General features: G+C 36.6%; 1 protein-coding gene and 1 pseudogene across 1 annotated transcript; one reads left to right on the top strand and one right to left on the bottom strand.

Annotated features, from left to right (window-relative positions):
* Window positions 1-3,513: 3,513 nt before the first annotated feature.
* Window positions 3,514-12,690, top strand: LOC132276283 (T-complex protein 1 subunit epsilon-like; annotated as a pseudogene).
* Window positions 12,691-14,171: 1,481 nt separating this feature from the next.
* LOC132276282 (ultraviolet-B receptor UVR8) lies at window positions 14,172-18,920 on the bottom strand. Its single transcript, XM_059777636.1, has 7 exons — window positions 18,533-18,920; window positions 17,681-17,724; window positions 17,264-17,541; window positions 16,818-17,167; window positions 16,337-16,738; window positions 15,451-15,838; window positions 14,172-14,669 (listed from the first exon to the last, which is right to left on the bottom strand). The coding sequence occupies exons 3-7, from the start codon at window positions 17,486-17,488 to the stop codon at window positions 14,427-14,429; spliced, it is 1,608 nt and encodes a 535-aa protein (XP_059633619.1). The 5' UTR covers window positions 17,489-17,541; window positions 17,681-17,724; window positions 18,533-18,920; the 3' UTR covers window positions 14,172-14,426.
* Window positions 18,921-19,290: the final 370 nt, after the last annotated feature.

The following is a 19,290-nucleotide window of genomic DNA, read 5'->3' as shown; positions in this document are numbered from 1 at the left end:
AACAATTGCAGGTTACCCGTGAATATTTGATAACTACTTTCACAGTAAATGTGCTTAGAGAGACGAGATACGGGTAGTACTATTTGGTATTGTATTATAAAGTCATGCAAATAACTATCACCTACGTGTAAGAAAATAGTGATTTTAGATCAACTTGTATAGGTCTCTCCATCTCAAAAGTAAAGATTTCTAACTATTTTAATTTCAATTATGAATTTTATCTATCCTGTTTCAATTCAATGTAATTTGTTAATGTAATAAAATTAAATTCCCAGCAATGTCAATTTATCAAATTATAAGTTTTTGAATGTTATGTTGTGCGAAATTATAAAAAATACTACATAACACTAATTTACCTTAGGGGAAAGTGCAGAAAACACCCCAAAAGTATACTTTTCGTAGCACATTTACCCCCTATTTGAAAAAGTGTGCAATAAATACCCCTAATCTTTCGAAATTGTGCAAAATTACCCATCTGTCATAAATTTAACATAAATTAATGTTGTAATACCTATTTTAGCCTTTTGTTCTTCCTAAAATGCCTATGTAATCATCCTGCTTTAACACTAATAATGATATACCTTTTCATCGGAACTTCTTCCCTTGATGATTCTATGGCTACAAGAGAAAGAATTCCATAGCCTTGGGCATAACAACATGATGAGACTATTGGTCCGAGCTATACATACGGATGAAAATGCCAGTCCCAAGCTTCACACAGTAAAAATTGTTATCCCACTGATGAATAAGAAGGAAAAAAGAACTCTTCCTGCTATTGCGGTTCACAAAGCTAATGGAAAGTGATGAGCGCTCACTAAAAGAAGAATCAATAGATTCGTCCCAACCGGTGCCGTTCACCGGATTCACTGTCTAGCCACACTCTCCTCGATCACCGGATTCACCATCCGGCCAGACTCTTTTCGATCACCGGATTCACGGACATCAACGGCGATCTCGAAGGGCAGTACTTCATGTTCATGTCCGACACGTCAGCGATCGTGGTGGATTGGTTGCTGGGGACATCGTCGGTGAAGACTTTTATCTTGCAGTTCTCAAATCTCTCTCTCAATCACCAATTTCTCAGTTCTGGCTCGGAATCATGGGTTTCATCATCAGTTCTGGCTTGTTATCGACATCGTGGCTCAACGTCGTCTGGAGGAAGAGTAGGGGTGACCTAAGGAATCGACAGTGCTATTCACGCACAACACTTTCCCCTCTTGCTCAGATGGGTTCATTGGGACTGGTTACTGCCGGCGACTGGTCCATCTTTTTGCTTTTCCAACTGGGCCGCATCTTTCTCTCTCTCTCCCCGCTCTCACTCTAATAGTCGCCTACCATACACATATACACACCCTACACACATATGCATATGGTTTTTGGGTTTGAGTTACCTTTTTGTGGGTTTGTTATAGGGAGTTTAGATGAGTTCATCGGGAAACATGGGGATTGGCTTCCACATCAAAGGCCCTCTAATGATGCAAGTAGGTAGGGTGTGCAAAACGACCTTATTAAAGCAAGGTCCTTTTTGGTCTTTTTACAAAAAAAATTATTTTTATATATTTTATAAAATTATTCAATAAGGGTAATTTAGTCAATTTAGATTTTAAATGTGTCAAGGGACCTACTTGCACCAAATTGAAACTTGAGAGATGTTTTTTTGCACGTGAGGGTATGATATGCACTGTAAACATACCTCAAAAGTATTTTCTGCACTTGACCCTTTACCTTACCACCAAAAATTTCAAACTAATTAAACTAAAACATTCCATATGATATATTTAGTTTGTTAGGCCACTGCAAGCTTATTTCTTTTGGGTAGCAGTAAAATACATCTAGAATTATGTCCCTGTTATTTAGCAAAGAAAATTAAATACTTTGTCTGAATATGGACGAGTCCAATTAGAACTATTGTGGATTGAGGCTCCTCATAATAGATCATTGGACACGTCTCAATTCCAACTATGTATCATTACTTTTTGTCAAATCATGGTCTTCACCGACATATGATGCATAACATAAAAATTATTACGAATGCTTTCAGACAGAGGACTTGGCAATTTCTGAAATTGCATCCTTTTACTTTTAACAAAATTAGCAATCTAATTACCTAAAATACAAAAAAATGTCGAGAAGTGAGCTACGAAATTGAGTTATAAATTAATTATAATGCACCTACAATCCATTTAGAGGGTTATCGAACAATACATTTTTGGACAAAGGATAACCATATAATTTTTATTTATTTATTTATTCACTTTTAACTGAAACCGTCTTAACCAATTAAGTGCATGCCCTCTAATGGCCCCCCTTAGACTCCGCCAAACCATTACACTTGCATTCCATTGCTTAACAACAACCATTCCCTTCCACATTCCACACACTATATTAACCCCATCCATCGCTTCTCATCTTTTGTCCCCTACATATTTTCTCTATCTCTATCCCCTCAAAGTTGCTGAATTCTGGAAAAATAAAGAAGAAAAGACAACCCATCTCTTTTAACTCTTTCCCCCCTTTAGTTTGCGATAAAAAAATGGCACGTCAAATCTTTGTCCTTGCTCTTGCTCTTACCTTTTTGGCCGTTGTTGGATTGGCTTCTGCAGTCACCAAGGCTGCGCCACCAATGCCTTCGGGAGGCATCATTGGTAACACTGACGGCGCCCCAGCCGGTGGACCTCTTGCTGGCGGCCTTCTTGGCCATGCCCCCGCTCCATCACCCAAGAGTGAAGCTACCGTACTCAAGGTCTCCTCCATTGCAAGTATCGTCCCTGTTGTTGCCAGTTTATTATTCTAAACCACATACTTGGAGATATGACGGAGTGGTTCTTATTTTCTAGTATTACATTTTTTTTCCTAAAATTTCTTGGAAAAATAAGACGTGTTTTAGCCTTCGTTTTTTATTGTTGTAAATAACATTGAAATCTGTACCTTTCTTTGGAGACACTGCATAGTAAGGGTTTGGATTCAATTAGTGACATAGAAAATTATCTTTCTTGTATTTCATATTTTTAGCAAATAATGCAGATTTTTTGCTTTTATGATGCTACTCTTGTGCCATCTTTTTTTTCAATTAAATCACATATGAATATGAAAGATAAATGAGACCGGGACCAGCCGCGTATATGGGCAATTGGGAAATCAGTTTAGTTGGGTGATCTATAATCATTTCATTTCAATCAACTTTAACCATTGTTTTCTTACTCGAAAATAATAATGTTCAATAAATATTGTTGGAACTTACCGGAAATTATTTTATATTATTGGACCATCAACATGTTTGATGAAAATCAGTGTAAAGACCAATCTAAATATCCAAACAAGCTAATTTTATAAAACTGAAAATTCAGGATTTGCGTTCACAGTACACAAATTATGCAAAATGATTCTTTTCAATTTTATTTTATTTTATTTTTTATTTAATAAATTGAACCAAACGCACACTCAACTCTCCATAAAGTTATTTGAACTAATGTCAATTGATGTGCCTCTCCTTTGTTATCATGTCCCTTTGTTTTTTTTTTTTTTTTAAGCAAAAACTTAACTATCTATTTGCTCTTACAGAAATTTATACTCGGTATTGGTCAAAATCTGAATAATTTGTATTTTATTAAAAAATTCAAACTCAATTTAAATATATATTACTCTAATACATTTTGAACTTACGTCCTTAAATTTTTTTCGTCGAATATAGGAATCAAAATTCTCACTTTTTTTTTTTTCGCTTACTTGAAATTTCACAATTATAGTAACAAAATATATCATTAATACTAATGAAATTACAAAAAAATAAAACGGGGGAAACAGACTGTAGATGGATTCAATTTGGGATGAAACACTCCATTTATTATGGGATGAAAATAAGCGGGAGCAAGCAATATTTATTAGGGCATCTCAAAGCTTATTGCTTCTCTAGGGTGCCCTCAGTTCTTCACTGTAATTTGCATTGACTTTCGCTTTCTTTGATCTCCCCTGTAAAATGGCGTTGGCGTTCGCTGAGTTTGGGTCCTTTGGGAGGCCCTTGATAAATAATAAAGGAACAAGAACAGGAGAGCAGATTGAGAGGCTTGATGCTCAGAGAGCCAACATTTCCTCCGACAAGGCCGTCGCTCGCATTCTCCGCACTTCCCTCGGCCCCAAGGGCATGGATAAGATGCTTCAGAGCCCGGACAGCGAACTCACTTTCTGTAATAAATCTCTCTCTCTATAAATATATATGTATATTGATCTTAGCAGTTTATTGTACCTGCAGTCCTTCTGTATGAGTGAACTTGTTGAAGCTTTTTTAGTTTTAGTCATTTGGGATTTAAAGAAATCTTATCAGTTACAAATCTAGGCTTATGAAAGATTGCAGTTCTTTATTAGCTTCTTCATTCTTGATCTCTTAAATGCTTTTGTGTTTTTTTTTTTGTTAATTTTTGTGGTATCAACGCTGTGCATCCATGGCAAGTGGGAGAAAAGAAATACAAAAAATGGGTTATTGTTAATTTGGAAAATCAGGATTTTTTAATTGTTCTGCAATCTGCAAAGGTTTAAGCGCATCGTTGTGGCAGCTAAACTTGACAAAGCAGAGTTTGAACTATAAGTATATTGATGAGGCACGATATCCAAATCGACTACAACAATAAAACTTGATGAATCCAGGATTTGAAGTTTGAACCATAAGGATACTGATGAAGCATGAATGAATATAATTACAGTTTTAAAATTTCAATGCAACAATGAAACTCAATGTGAATAGCATTTTGTTTTCTTCGGTTTAGGATTTGGGTTGTTATTATCATGGTAAATTGATGAACTCCTTGTCCATTTCATTCAGTAGGCATTTTTATCAAATGAGAATGTAGTATAAGAAAAGGGGACAAATAATATGAAACAATCAGTATGGTAGTTATGTATGAAAATTTTAAAATCCAACTATCATTTTTCAAAAAAGAAGATTTTACTATATTATATGATTATAGCTTTTTATTTTTTATTTTTTTGGTATTATGGTGATGGAAAATTCCAAAAAATTAGAAAGTAAGAAGCAATCTTTTGTTATGCCATAATAGGAGCTTCTGATTTTATTTTGCAGTGTAGCTGTTTGACAGTAGTTATATGTTAAGGTTAAGATAAATTCTGCATATTATAAGTTTTTTAGCTTATAAACAAGAAACTTGCTTGAATACTAACTCAAGCAGAGTGATTATTGAGACTTGTCAGAAATGGGCACAACTCATCCACTGTGTATGATTTGGATGTGATGGGGCTTGTCGAATGAGGGTTGTAAGCAAAGATGAATTTAGAAAGTTTTGTTATCCGTTTTGACATCTCACATGTAAGAACCATCCACACCTTCACAATACCAGATACAATGCGACCCTGCAAACACAATTTGCATGCACAACCAAAACCATTTTCTAATAACTCATAATATTTTTAATATGCAACTATTGCATTAAGCATATTTGTATCTTCCATTACTGCGATTGTGCATATAATTTTGATATTAATCTACCTTTTCCTGGTTGGGGTAAATTACACAAACCTGCCACGAGGTTAGGGGTAACTATACATGAAGGAAAAGGAGTTTTTGAAATTACTAGGTCCTACCCTAAGGTTTGGTGCGTGAGCTCTAATTCCCTCTCCTGTTAACTAACCATTACGAAAGATAATTTATGTGAAAAGCCAATTTTGTCGCTCACTTTTTCCGAAAAGATTTAAATTACCTTTAAAATTTTCAAGTTTGTTCCCAAAGGCAAAGACAAAAAGGCAGTTGTACCTTTTTTTTTTTTTTTCCTTCTTTTTTCTATCCGCCATCTGATCCTTTCTCTTAAAAAATTCTCTCTTAAGGACACAAAATTTGTACACAATATTCCCTCTTTAGGACCTTAACATTATTTCCCTACCACCTCTTCCCTACCATCTGTCAAGAGTGCTGGTGATTTTTTTGGGTCTCAACTGATACTAAAAATTCATAAGGATGATGCTTTAAGTTGCAGGTTTATTGTTGTGTGTTCATCACTAACTAACTTGGGTTTCGGCATTTATTGTGTGCATTTCAACTAAAACCCACCCAACCCACAAACACCCCCCATAGAGATAGGAGCATGTAAACTAATTTTGTTGAACTTATCATTTTGTATGAGGATACGTCACCATATATTTCCATGTTGTCAGCAAATGATGGTGCAACAATCTTGGAGCAGATGGATGTTCACAATCAAATTGCAAAGCTGATGGTTGAACTATCACAAAGTCAAGACTGTGAAATCGGTGATGGAACAACCGGAGTTGTTGTTATGGCTGGTGCACTTCTAGAACAGGCTGAATGGCTCTTCGAATGTGGTATTCATCCTATTCGGATTGCTGAGGGCTGTGAAATGGCTTTCAGGATATATAGCTGTTGAACATTTGGAGCACATATCACATAAATTCAATTTTCATGTGACAAACATAGAGCCTCTGGTTCAAACTTGCATGACGACTTTATCCTCTAAGATGAAGGTTCCTCTTTCTCCACCCTGCTCTTTTGTTTCCCCATTCCACAAACATACTTCAATTTATTATTATTATTTTTAGTGAGCAGTTCAATACTGGGCTTTATGATGGTTCTTTAACTTATAGTATCTTGTAAAATTCTATTTCTGTAATGTTTCAAGTTCATTCTGTTTTCTTTATCTTGAGAAACTTTGTAACAGTTCATTGCTGTACTACTCTTTATCCATGCCCTGTTGCCATTCATAAAAGGTCTTTAACAGTTCGTTGGTATGCTACTCCTGCAAATTGTGGATTAGAATTGGGAAATGTAGTATATTTCATGTTAAGGTGATATAAAATTGTGTATATTTTGTTAAGATTTTCCTGACATGTCCTTTCGGTTTTGCTTTTTTGCCCCTTAAGTTTCTTATACTCTAGTGTTGTGTTAGTTATAGCCTCTGTGAATTTTGTGTTTCCAAGTGTATGGGAGTGAAGTTGTATTAAGGTTGTTTCCAAGTGTATGGGAGTGAAGTGTATGGGAGTGGTTTAAATATGCAATACTGAAAATTTAATTATATCATCAATGACAGTTCCATGAAAACGTCATTGTATTTCATCATGCTAGTTATTGCTTCTAAGCACATTTGACGGGAGCCTTTTTTTTTTTTATTTTTTATTTTTTATTTAATTAAAAAATAGATTTACTCGGTGTTTTTTGTCAAAAATACGAGTTTACATCAACAAAAAGTATTGTTTCTTTCTTCTTTTTTGTTTGAAAAATATTGATATTTCATTAGCATCTTTATTTTAGATATTAGATAATTGTTATCCAGTCAATGTTGCTAATTTAAACTAGAGATGCAAATTATAGTTATCCATGTAAATTTAAATTGTATGGCGGACCATTATCAGGACACTTTATGCTTCTTCCTTGCTAAAAAGAAATTTAGCTGAAAATAAGTATTTTAAATTCTATTTTGAATTGAGGATAAAACAGTCAGGAGATGTCATGTTAGATATTTGCGTACATCTTGAGTACACTACCAATACTAGTGTATGATACAAAGGTTTGAGATCAAATTAGCGTTGGAATGCACTGATGCTGTACTTGAGGAAGAGACTGAAAACTGAACATTTAATGTGTTGATTCACTATTAATTGCAAAGAGCTATTATCAGAATTATTTTGGACATATCTAGGATTTTACAAGTGAATATTGAGTTAACTACATGAAGAAACACTAGAAGCAGCCAAATAGCTTTTACATTTGTCCTTTTCATTTTATAATGTGGAAACCTACATGTCCAACTAACAGAAAGAGGTGGCGGGACCAAAAATTGGCATGTTGGTAAGAGGTATCAAGACCTTCAATTTGTTTGTTGAAAAGGCCCTTGCTGAAAGAATTTTTATCTGATAATAGTATTAGTGCAATCTTTCCGGCCAATTATGTCTTTTGATTCTTTTCTATGTTTAAATTTAGTAATTAAATTACTTTCAACTTTTGGTTGCAGTGTGAATAGATGCAAGCGCAGTTTGGCCGAGATTGCCGTTAAAGCTGCCATGGCTGTTGCAGATTTAGAAAGGAAGGATGTCAACTTAGACCTGATTAAAGTGGAGGGAAGAGTGCTTGGGAAGTTGGAAGATACAGAGCTAATTTATGGAATTCTTGTTAACAAGGATATGAGCCATCCTCAGATGCCTAAACAAATAGAAGATGAAAAATTGCTATTTTGACTTGCCCATTTGAGCCACCTAAGCCAAAGACCAAGCATAACGTTGATATTGATACAGTTGAAAAGTTCTACACTTTGTGTCAGCTAGAGCAGAAATATTCTGATGACATGGTTCAAAAGTGCAAGGTTAGGTTGCAACATGAGGCAAACTTTTCATATTACCATGTCATTTTGGTTGATGAGGGACCTTGTTTTCCTTACAACTTATCTGAATTGCAGGATGTTGGTGCTACCTTGGTTATCTGTAAATGGGGTTTGATGATGAGGCAAGTCCCTTATTAATGCATAGGAACTTGCCTGCTGTTAGTTGGGTTGGCGGCGTAGTTAGAGCTGTTAGCGACAGCCACGGGTTTGTGTTAGATCAGCCTTTTTTAATCATTCTGCACTGTTCATTCTTATGGCTGTGCGATACTTTACCCTGTACTTATAACTTACTGTTGTTGTATTTTATCTCTTCATTGTAGGTAGGAGGATTGTGCCATGGTTCCAAGAGTTGACACCAGAGATGCTGGGCAAGGTACTTTTTTGTACTCTCCTTGTATCTAGTTCAGTAAATCAAAGGGATTTTTTTTTTTTGCCTGGCTTTGTTTGTTTATTATATAAATATGTGAACTTCTCTTTTGTCAGCTTGGCACACATGCGCGCGCGCCCACACACACTTGTTTTGTCCTTGTTCCCAACTTTGTTCTTGTTTTAACCTTTGACATGTGTAGTTCATAAGCTGTATTAAGGTAAACAATAAGAACTAACACAAATTTTCGGAAACCAAATGATTTTATGAAGAGTAAACTGGCCCAATAATGAACTTTAATATTTACTATTTAGTGAAATTACCCATCACATACCTCCAGCCCCTTAGGATGAGTGTTCAATTATTGTATTTCATTGTTGTCCTTATCTGTAAGAGGGTTCAAAATTTCCATCTGTCATTTCTGTAACATCATGTAGGCCTAGTAATTGATTATAAGATTCTTTCTAAGTTCATCGCCAAGTTATTAAACACCTTCATCGACCTTGCACAATTTGTCAATAAATTACTTTTTTATTCTTCTTATTATTTTTCTTATGAGAAAGGCTTGGATCATCAATGTCCTTTCCTTCCTTACATTCTTTATTTTTCCTATAATGATCCCCACGGTCACTTTTCTTGTTTATATATTTGATAAGCACACCACAAATCCCGTGTCCAGTCAAGACCCTGAACCTTACCCTTAAGGAGTGGTAAGAGTTACCACCCAAGCTAACAATTCTTCGTTTGTTTGTAAACTCTAATTTCCCACAATTCTTGTTCCTTAGGAATCTTAAATACTACCAAATGTGCAACACCCCGCTTCCCAACAAACCCCACAACATCACCTCAGCATGAGATAATTCTATAAGAGCAGACGGTGAATTGTATTTGGTACAGTTGGAGTTGAATGTGAAATCACAAATCCATGGATCTTCAATTATCATTACACCATTTCAATGCATAAACTGGTTGCTTGAAGGGAGTTGTGTCCTTGCTCATGGCATACCTGTGTTTGTACCCACAGATTTTTAGAATATGTACGAGTACTTTGACTAGGAAGCTGAGGCTTGAAGGAGAATGAAGCTCACCCCTCTGCATTACGCCCTCATTCTGGGCCTCTACATATTTTTCGATCTCCTCTCAATGTTCATAGATACACACAAAGCATCAACTGCAACTGTCTTATGCCCGACCATTTCATCTGATAATTGCATTAAGCAGACTAAGATTGCTGTCATGTGGTTACAAATAAGAGCAGCTTGTTGCTTGTGGTAACACTGCATCTATCAGCTGTTGCACTCTTAACACAGCCAACCTGAGAGAAATTTTGCAGATTACTCTATCATTGTCTAGAACACTCGTGAAAATATAAATTTTTTATCTTAAATATTTCAAGAAAGTCTGTGCTTATTACGTACCTGCAACGTGAATTACCCATTCTCTGTATTGCATTATGTTGAACTGTCAATTTGATGTTTGTCAATTCATATTTTGTTGCATTTGGGTATTGCACAAGAAAAGCCAATCTTATATTTTGTTTTAACCATTTAGGCTGGTTTAGTTCGAGAAAAATCATTTGGAACCACAAAAGATCGGATGCTTTATATTGAGCACTGTGCAAATTCGAAGGTCGTAACCATTTTTATTCGTGGCGGTAGGTTGATGTGTCCTGTTACAATTATTTCTTTTTTGCTCATTATATTTGTTGAAAGTAAATATAATGTTTGATGCATGTTCTAAATGCTGATGTATTCTATCACATCCTATCTTTTATTCTTTTCAAACTTGATTTGGGAAAAAAAATAATACATTTTATTTCCCTTTTGGTGCTATATTATGTGGCTTCTAGATTTGGCATGGCATTTGATTGTCCCAGTAGTCATGTGCAAGTTACATGACTTCTTTTTTGAAGACCTAGTGAACAAGTTTCTTAACAATTCAATGTAATAATGGAGCACGTGTTGTCATTATTTGGTATACTAGACTTTTTTTCCTGGCAGTGCCATTTTGATGGCATATTTGAATACTCCTCTGATATGAGATTGGTTAGCCAATCTTTATGCAAACTATCCCTGTGATAATACCACCTGGAAACTTTACTTTCCTCGTTACGCAATTAGGTGGGGATATGCATCCACATGCTGACACATTATCGAACATGAAAAACAGTGCAATTGAACATAAAAAGTGAAAAAAAAAAAAATGATTGAATAAGATAAAATATGAAAACAAAAAGAATAATAATAATAATAAAACGGAAGAGAGTGCAGAAGAATAATGCAAAGGAATCGAACATATAATGAAGATAACAATAAAGGAATAAGGTTCTGGTGATTGATGATGCATTAGGTAACAATATGATGATAGAGGAGACGAAACAGAGTATCCATGATGCATTGTGTGGCTAGGAATCTCATTTGCAACAATTCTATTGTATATGGTGGTGGTTCTGCTGAGATCTCTTGCTCAATTGCTGTGGAGAGTGCTGCTGATAAATATCCAGGTGTTGAACAGGTATAAAGATGTTATTCTTTTGTCTTTCTTACTCTTATTAATGTATTTTAGAACTAAGAATTTTCCTTTCATCTGCAGTATGCCATTAGGGTGTTTGCAGACGCCTTGGATTCCATCCCCATGGCACTTGCAGAGAATAGTGGTCTCCAACCCATTGAAACTCTATCTGCAGTGAAATCTCAGCAAATTAAGGTAATTTGGACATTATGGTCACTTTCAGTTCTGACTGGGGCATCTAAGCACTCTCCCCCCCTCTCCTCTCTCATACGCATTGCCACTTGTGGTATAATCTTCCAAGTATCCGATGGTCTTTGATTTTTCTAAGCATAAGTTTGTATTCCAATATGCAGGAGAACAATCCTTGCAGTGGGATAGACTGCAATGATAATGGTACGAATGACATGCGAGATCAAAATGTCTTTGAGACTCTTATCGGAAAGCAGCAGCAAGTCTTGCTTGCAGCACGAGTTGTCGAGATGATTCTAAAGATCGATGATGTCATGCCCCTTCCGATTACTGATATGCAGGTACTTAATCCCAGGTTTTGCTTCATATAACTGACGACCATGATCGACTGTTGGCTCATATTGTGACTTTGTGATAGAGCCCACACGTCCTGATGGTGAAACTTTTTGATGCATTTTAGTTGGGGTTCACTTTATTTTGTTAGCGTGCTTCCTGTTTTGTTGATAATAGGTTGGCTGTTTTTTGTTTTACTTTCTGAACGTTTTTGGTTCACTTTTCGCCACTTCCCTTTACCTAAACCTCTTTATTTTTATTAAATGTTCATCAAATACCAAACACTAGAAGTGCAAATCTTCTCATGGCTATAAATTTGTTTGGTTTCCATTTAAGTTCAGTTTGTGCTATAATTGCACACTCTGTGTGCGCGTACGTGCACTGACGTGCAGGCACATTGACACTAGGGAGGCACATTTGGTTTCATGCACCCTATGGAAGGATCAAAATCCTCTCCTGCGAAACAGTACTCCTGTCCTCTCCAACTAGTGATGTACGTTACAAAAATGTTGTGACATCACTAACTGGACGGGATATGACACTTCCGTTTTTAGTCCCCCTCTGTGAACAACAGGACTGCCCCTGGCCCGTTACTCCTTTTCCTTAGCAGGACCACACATGGTCGATGGTTTGAGTGTAAGCTACAAATTACATGGTTGGAATGGGTGTGTTAGGGCCAAGAGATGTTGTTGGTCCCCAATGCCCTTAAATAATGTAATAGTCGGATAAGGAGAGAAGTCAAAATTAAGGAAATAAATTCTAGGTTCTCGGTTGAAATATAAAATGGCTAGATGTCTATATTTTCTTTCTTGGTGAATTATTCTTGCCTCTACTGAGATTTGGTCTTTTGACCTATGGATGAAGCTGTTGCAAAAATCAGTCGACACCCTTGTAAGAGTTAAAAATCCTAATAGCCGCAAATGATGTATGGGAAATGACAAAATTACCCTAACCAAATATATATATATATATATATATATATATATATATATTTGCTTTGATTTATATGAAATGCGAAATTAACCTTACTCTGTTGTCCGGGCCCCTTCTTCCAGCTCTCATAAATGGTGATTAATTTTATTGGTAATTTTTGCTTTGACGGTGGATCTGTCAGGCTTGTCTTGAATTGAAGTTAAGAAATGCACCCACACATATATGTACTAATATAAATGGGCCTGACTAGCTTGCAAGTTTATTTGGTCCCCCTTCTCGCATGGACTACCTCAAGAAACTCTTTCCCAGCATGGGTTGTACCGCACGTGTGATTTGTATCATACGTATATTGTTTATATATTTAATGTATATATATGCTTAATGAAATTTAATACATTGAATATGCAATATATATTTACATTTTAGTTTTGCGAGTTAATTTATAAAATTGGGTTTCTAATTTGCAATAATGAAGTATAGTTAGCCTAAATGTGATATACATGTATATAATAATTGTACATTTGATTTATCTATTAAAATAAATAAACTGAAAATAAATCGAGAAAATAAATTATCTGGAGACAAGGAATTGGAGGTTTCCTGAAACGTGGAAAGCCAATCTCTTGATTTTTAATGACTCTTAAAAGTAGACTGTTCTCAATTTTCTGGCTTGCAGGGTCGTAATTGGGCCTCATTTGGACCATTATCAGGCCCATATTCAGAGGTACCAATGGTCCTGATTTTTGGCCACTAGACTCGATCATAACTTCTCTCCCCTCGGTAAAAGGTGGAGGTTCAAATTATTGTCAGGAGAGAACCGAAAAAAGGAACAAAAAAAAAAAAAAAAAACGAAGTAGGTACCTACAATAATTGAATCGAAGTAGGCCCATACGCAAGTTTTTACTCTTTGGAATTGAATCGAGCGGAATTTTTGGGCAAGAAAAACATATATTGACATGAATTTCCGATGTTCCACCTATATAGCTTAACAATACTGAGAATTAAGGTTGTCAAATGTAGTTCACAGTGTTGTATGAGAGAGTTTTATGTATTATTTCAAGTATTGCAGTCTGTTAATCGACCCAAAACTAGAAATGGCAGTTTCCAGCCACGTAACCTGTTAATTGACCCAAAACCACTAGAAATGGCAGTTTCCGGCTATACCCATCAGTGGGTAAAAATGTCAATTTAACCCGTCCCAGCGGAGCCAGCTCCTAATGGAATAGACATTGAAACTTAAAAGAGAATCAAATACCCGAGTTTTAAGCCTGCCCTGATTACTAACATGTCCTACTTCATGATAATTTAAAATTTTAACCATGAAAATTTGTGAGTTTTAAGTGTATTTTTGTAAAAAGTTTATCATGAATCTGTTCAAGAGAAATTTTCATACAAAAAAGTAATCGTATGATCTAGCCCTTGTAGATTGAACCAGCCACACCTATGCTACCTTGAAACTGAACTAAGGCAGATGATTTATGAATTCAATCAACACTGACAAGTTAACAAATGAACCTGGACAAATTTATCAACTATTTACTGGTTGAGGCCCGTCTTCTAACAATTTTTGATAGGTTAACAATGCAGCATATGCATAGGCCCCTTTCTTCCTAGCTGATTCTTCACAATCCTTTGTTTCTATGTACAAGAACTGACATGGAAATATAAACACAATATGCAAATCATGATGATTAATGACGATAATAAATTAGGAGAGAGGGCATAGGTGTAAGAGAGAGCGAGGGAGTCACTGATGGCTAACTGAGATCAATGTCGACCCTTTCTGGCTTTCCTCTTTCTGTCTGGTTGGCAACAAGTTCCACACCAAGCTGCCCTTTGTCACCCGCGCCGAATGCAAATAGCTTACCGGATTCAGTAAGCGCGAAAGTGTGGGCATTCCAGTATATGGAATTTGTAAGGCTTATCTGTACTACCCGCTCGTTCACCTGCTTCAGCGATGTTACCATCTCTGGACTTAAAACATTCGTGTGCCTATTTCCCTGAGAAAACCACACAAAGAAAACATATATTAGTTACTTCATAAATTTTGGGTAGGCTACAACTCTCTCCCTCTTAAACACACACAAATGTACACACTGATGCACTAATGTATGCACACACTCGCAAAAGATTGAGAAAGGCAACAGATACACAGATCATCTTAAACTTGCAACCCACTCAAGATTATTGTGTATGTCAAAGACCGTCTATTCAAGAAATTGCTTTGCTCACAATAATGCTTTATCATATACCAAAGGGCCTCTAGCCCAATGGTATAATCTTTCGGGGGAGGTTGAGAGCAGAGAGTCCCACTTAGGACGTATAGTGAATAAAGGGTGTGTGTGTGTTTGCTTTTGACTTCCGAAAAAATAAAAATACCTTACCAGATACATCAGGGGTCTATATTCACTGTTCTATGTGTCAACAATGATTCAGCACTAGGTATCAAAATGCCACAATTAGAAGTACTATGATAACGAAACAACAGTATTCAGAAGAAAACAGTATTCTGATGAACAATTCAGGAATCACACACTCTTTGCAAATCAGTCGAATGCACATGATAAAATCAAGTACTGGAGGCTTAACTAATTAAAGAAAAATACTATAGACTCTCTCTCATGCACACCACTCCCATGTGAGAGAGTTGGCTTCTATAGAATCGGTCCAAATTAAAGAGTGAAATTTAATTAAACTTGGGGAGTACTGCAGAATCTAATGGTCAAGCCAAATAATTCTGTTTTTAGTTGTTTCAAAAAATAAGGTAGGAGAAAGACCGACCTGTTCATCAGCAGCCCCAGTATTGTGTCCAAGACTAGACGATTCTCCACATCCAAATGAGTATACATCTCCATCATCAGACACCACAAAGGTCGTATAATCCCCTGTAGCAACATAAACAGCCTTGACCTCACTTAATGCTTCCACAACTTTAGGAACTGATTCACACTCTTCGTTCCCATGACCCAAGCACCCATAGCGCCCCCAACCCCACGTGCAGACCCTCCCGTCCTTCCCAACCACTGCAGCATGCCAAGCACCAGCAGCAACCACCACAGGCTGGAGATTCAAAGTTTGAAATTGTTCAATCAATCTTGGGTACTTCTCATCGGTTCTTGTACCATGCCCGAGCTTCCCGCCCAGGCCACAACCAACAGAGTATACTGACCTGATATTTTACCAAAAGAAATCTTATTATTCGAATATCATATCTAATACATAGGTAATGATGAATATGCTTATAAGAATGTAAGAAATATTGAAATCCATCAGGCCAAAACCGTGACTATGCTCCGAAGTAACTAAAGAGGGCAAATTAAGAAAATATCTTAAGAGTCGTCCAGACCAAGGAAGATGTTTAATGGATGGAAATAAATTAATAAAAGAAAAAAAGATATGAGAAACTAAATATAGATAACATCATCATCAAAACTAAATACAGAGAGAAAGCAGCATACGTTGCCAAAGAAAAAATCACTTTGCATAGTTTAGGGGTTGCAAATATTACATTATTCTTGAATTTTAGATATATCGGGCAAATGGCTTATATCATATACAACAAATTTCTGTAGACCTAAAGAAAATATCATCATTGGTTAGAAAATTTTCTTAAGAACATGACATATATTGTTTGATTGTAAAACAATGTGGAAATGGAGGAACTCACATGCCACTAGGTTGACAAGCCAAAGCGAGAAGGTAGCAGTATCCAGCGGCAATTTGCACCACCGGTATGTTCTCAAGTGCGCCCAATAAAGGACGGGGCTCTAAATCACTTGGCTCTGTGTGATGACCAAGTTTGCCATCAGTGCCCCAAGAAAATGTATACACCCTACCTTCTCTTGACAATACTGCCGTGAAGAAATTTCCAATTGCAGCTTGCACCACAAATATGTTTTTCAAGGACTCCACCAGTTGCGGGGTTGAAACTAATTTACTTCCTTGAACCCCATACTCAACTTCCCCAAAGGAATCTTTTCCAAAGGCATAGACATGGCCAGCATCGCTGATCAGCATTGTCCGGCCAGCCCCAGCAGTGGCTTGGATAATACGAATGCCTTGCAGAGATCTGCAAAACACAATGGGTTCCATTAAATTTCTCAAACCATTTATCAATCCATTTTCTTGCTTGATAGAAAGCTAGAAACCTGATTTGGCGAGGTCGCCACTCCTCTTCTGTGGTGCCGTGACCAAGCTGTCCAGAGTTGTTAGACCCGAACGAGTACACAGCACCTTTGGATGTCACAGCAAGACTGTGACCTGGCCCTGCTATTGCTTGTGATTTCTCCCTCCTGGAACATGCTTCTCCAGCCAGTAAGAACCTCAGGACCAGTTTCCAGGAGCCACCACATCTTTGCTTCAACTCTTGGCGTTCCTCAGCCTTCATTGGCTTAAATATGGCTCTCTTCTGGCACATATCTAGTGCCGCGAGCTCCGACAAGGACAGCTCATGATCAGGGGCAAAGTTTGCAGGCTGCCTGAAGAAGGAACATGTTGCCTGCAACACACATTTACGATCCAATCAGCAGCATCATCAATTCTAATGTCAAACAAAGAGTTTCATTTTTAGAATGTTAAGGAACAGGGCACTTGCCTCTAGTATTGCAAGATCTTGAGGATCCAAATTACAGCCAGTAAGGACATGAAGGACAATGGAGGGATTGGTTGACAATGGGAACTCTCCCGGACTTGCATCCCCGAAGCAATGACGTTGCTGTCGTGGAAATGTCGGTACAGTCGAGGCCACAAGAGCAGCAATTGATTGCTCAGGAATGCTATGGTATTGAATAGTTGGGGTTCCACTCGTAGTGGCGTCCATGGGCACTGCTTAATTATGCAGTGCCCAAATTTAGGCAGAGAAGAAGATCTTAACTGCCAGCAAGTACAATAACATATGTCAAACTCACTGCATTACTCTCTACAATGACTCAACTAACATAACTAAAATCTAAACATTCAATTTTCTGACCAAACTATCCTACTCGTGAAAATGATGGGCACTAGTATCTACCTTGAATTCTATATAAACCGATCAGCAACCTTTAAATCTCACACCTACATAAAAAAAAAAAACACATTTTTTGTTGTAAGAACTCTGAATTAAGTGCAAATTAATACGAAGCAAATCATGATGCTAAAGAATTAATCATATGCAATTATGCATTGAAATGACCATAAGTGAATATCAATCATATGCATTGAAATGATCATAAGTGAGTCAAATTAACAAACAATATTCAATTTTTGTTCCTGATCATACAAAATCAAGGTCCGCGAACATAAATAGGCCAATCGAAATCAAGATGCACAAGGAGGGACAAACAGGAGAACCCTTGGAGGCCTAAACAGTAATTGACACAAAAATATGATCAAACAAAGTGTTCCAAACTGAGAATTTATAGATACACCAAAAATGAAGGAAACTGTGACATGAAGAATGCAAATACTCCATCAGAGGATATTCCACACCCAAAAGTAAACCCAAAAAAGAAAAGAATTTCCACACACAAAGATATATACTTTTTTTCACGCATATAGTCAATCCGATGCAACAATTAAGATTAAATCAATCCAAAACAGACCAAACAAGCGAAATCGGAGACAAACCCAACAACAGAGCTACCATCATGAACAATTCTGTAAAGAAATTAACCATAAAAACCTGATCTTTAAGGTACCAAAGATCTGAGGATCATCAGACCATCAGATAATCGCATAAACAGAGAACAATTCATCCAGTAAGAGACCATAATTAAATAAAATGAAACTGTGGAAATAGAATATAATAACATATGGGACACTTTTAAATCTGCAATTATTATAGTTACAGATCGAGAAACAAGTGTTCAGGAACAAATATTACATGTCAGAGAAACCCAAGATTCCTCAAAGCCCATGTGAAAATCAGAAGAAAAAAAAAAGAAAAAAGAAAAAAAAATCCGATCAAATTGAAGGGTATGGGAAATGGGTATCTGATCAAATGGATAATCAGGTGATTGTTTCTCGGGAAAACAGATGATCCGAGCGAGGGGTTATAGAAATTGTTGATGGGATGTTTCGGAAAAATTTCAGGAGAGAGAGATGGGGAAAGAGAGAGAGAGTTTATTCTTTTGTAGAAGCCAAAGAATGAATGATATGATATGCTTTTAGCTTTATATTTTCTCGATCGGATGGTTCTCTACTATGCGTTCCTAAAGAGACGAGACGAGACAGGATGAGGTGTCTCTTGGGTGGTGAACGGTGATTCAAGAAGTTATGCTTATGCCATACACACACACATACACATACATACCATGTACGAATCACTATATATATATATATATTTTATCTATAACAAGTTTGTTTTCACAACTATGGCAATTGACTCGAGCTCAATCTTAGTAAAAACGAAAACTCTGGGTGAATTTCGTGCGGATAAAGAGTAATTTTAAAGTAGGAGTTCTCAGAAAACGGACTCTTCAAAGATTTTCATGCCCATGAAATTACCCTTTTGTTGCAGGAGTTGAACTTGGTGAAGACAAAAAGTTTGGGGGTATAATGGTCTTTTCACAAAATGATCCATCACACTCTTGGATGTCTCTCTATCCAACCAAGCCCAACTTGAAGTTTATAGTCTTCATC

Source organism: Cornus florida, unplaced genomic scaffold, assembly GCF_030987335.1.
Source record: "Cornus florida cultivar Cherokee Brave unplaced genomic scaffold, ASM3098733v1 CherokeeBrave_3.0.0_Hap2_Chr10, whole genome shotgun sequence".
NCBI lineage: Eukaryota > Viridiplantae > Streptophyta > Magnoliopsida > Cornales > Cornaceae > Cornus > Cornus florida.
This window is presented reverse-complemented; position numbering and strand designations above follow the sequence as displayed.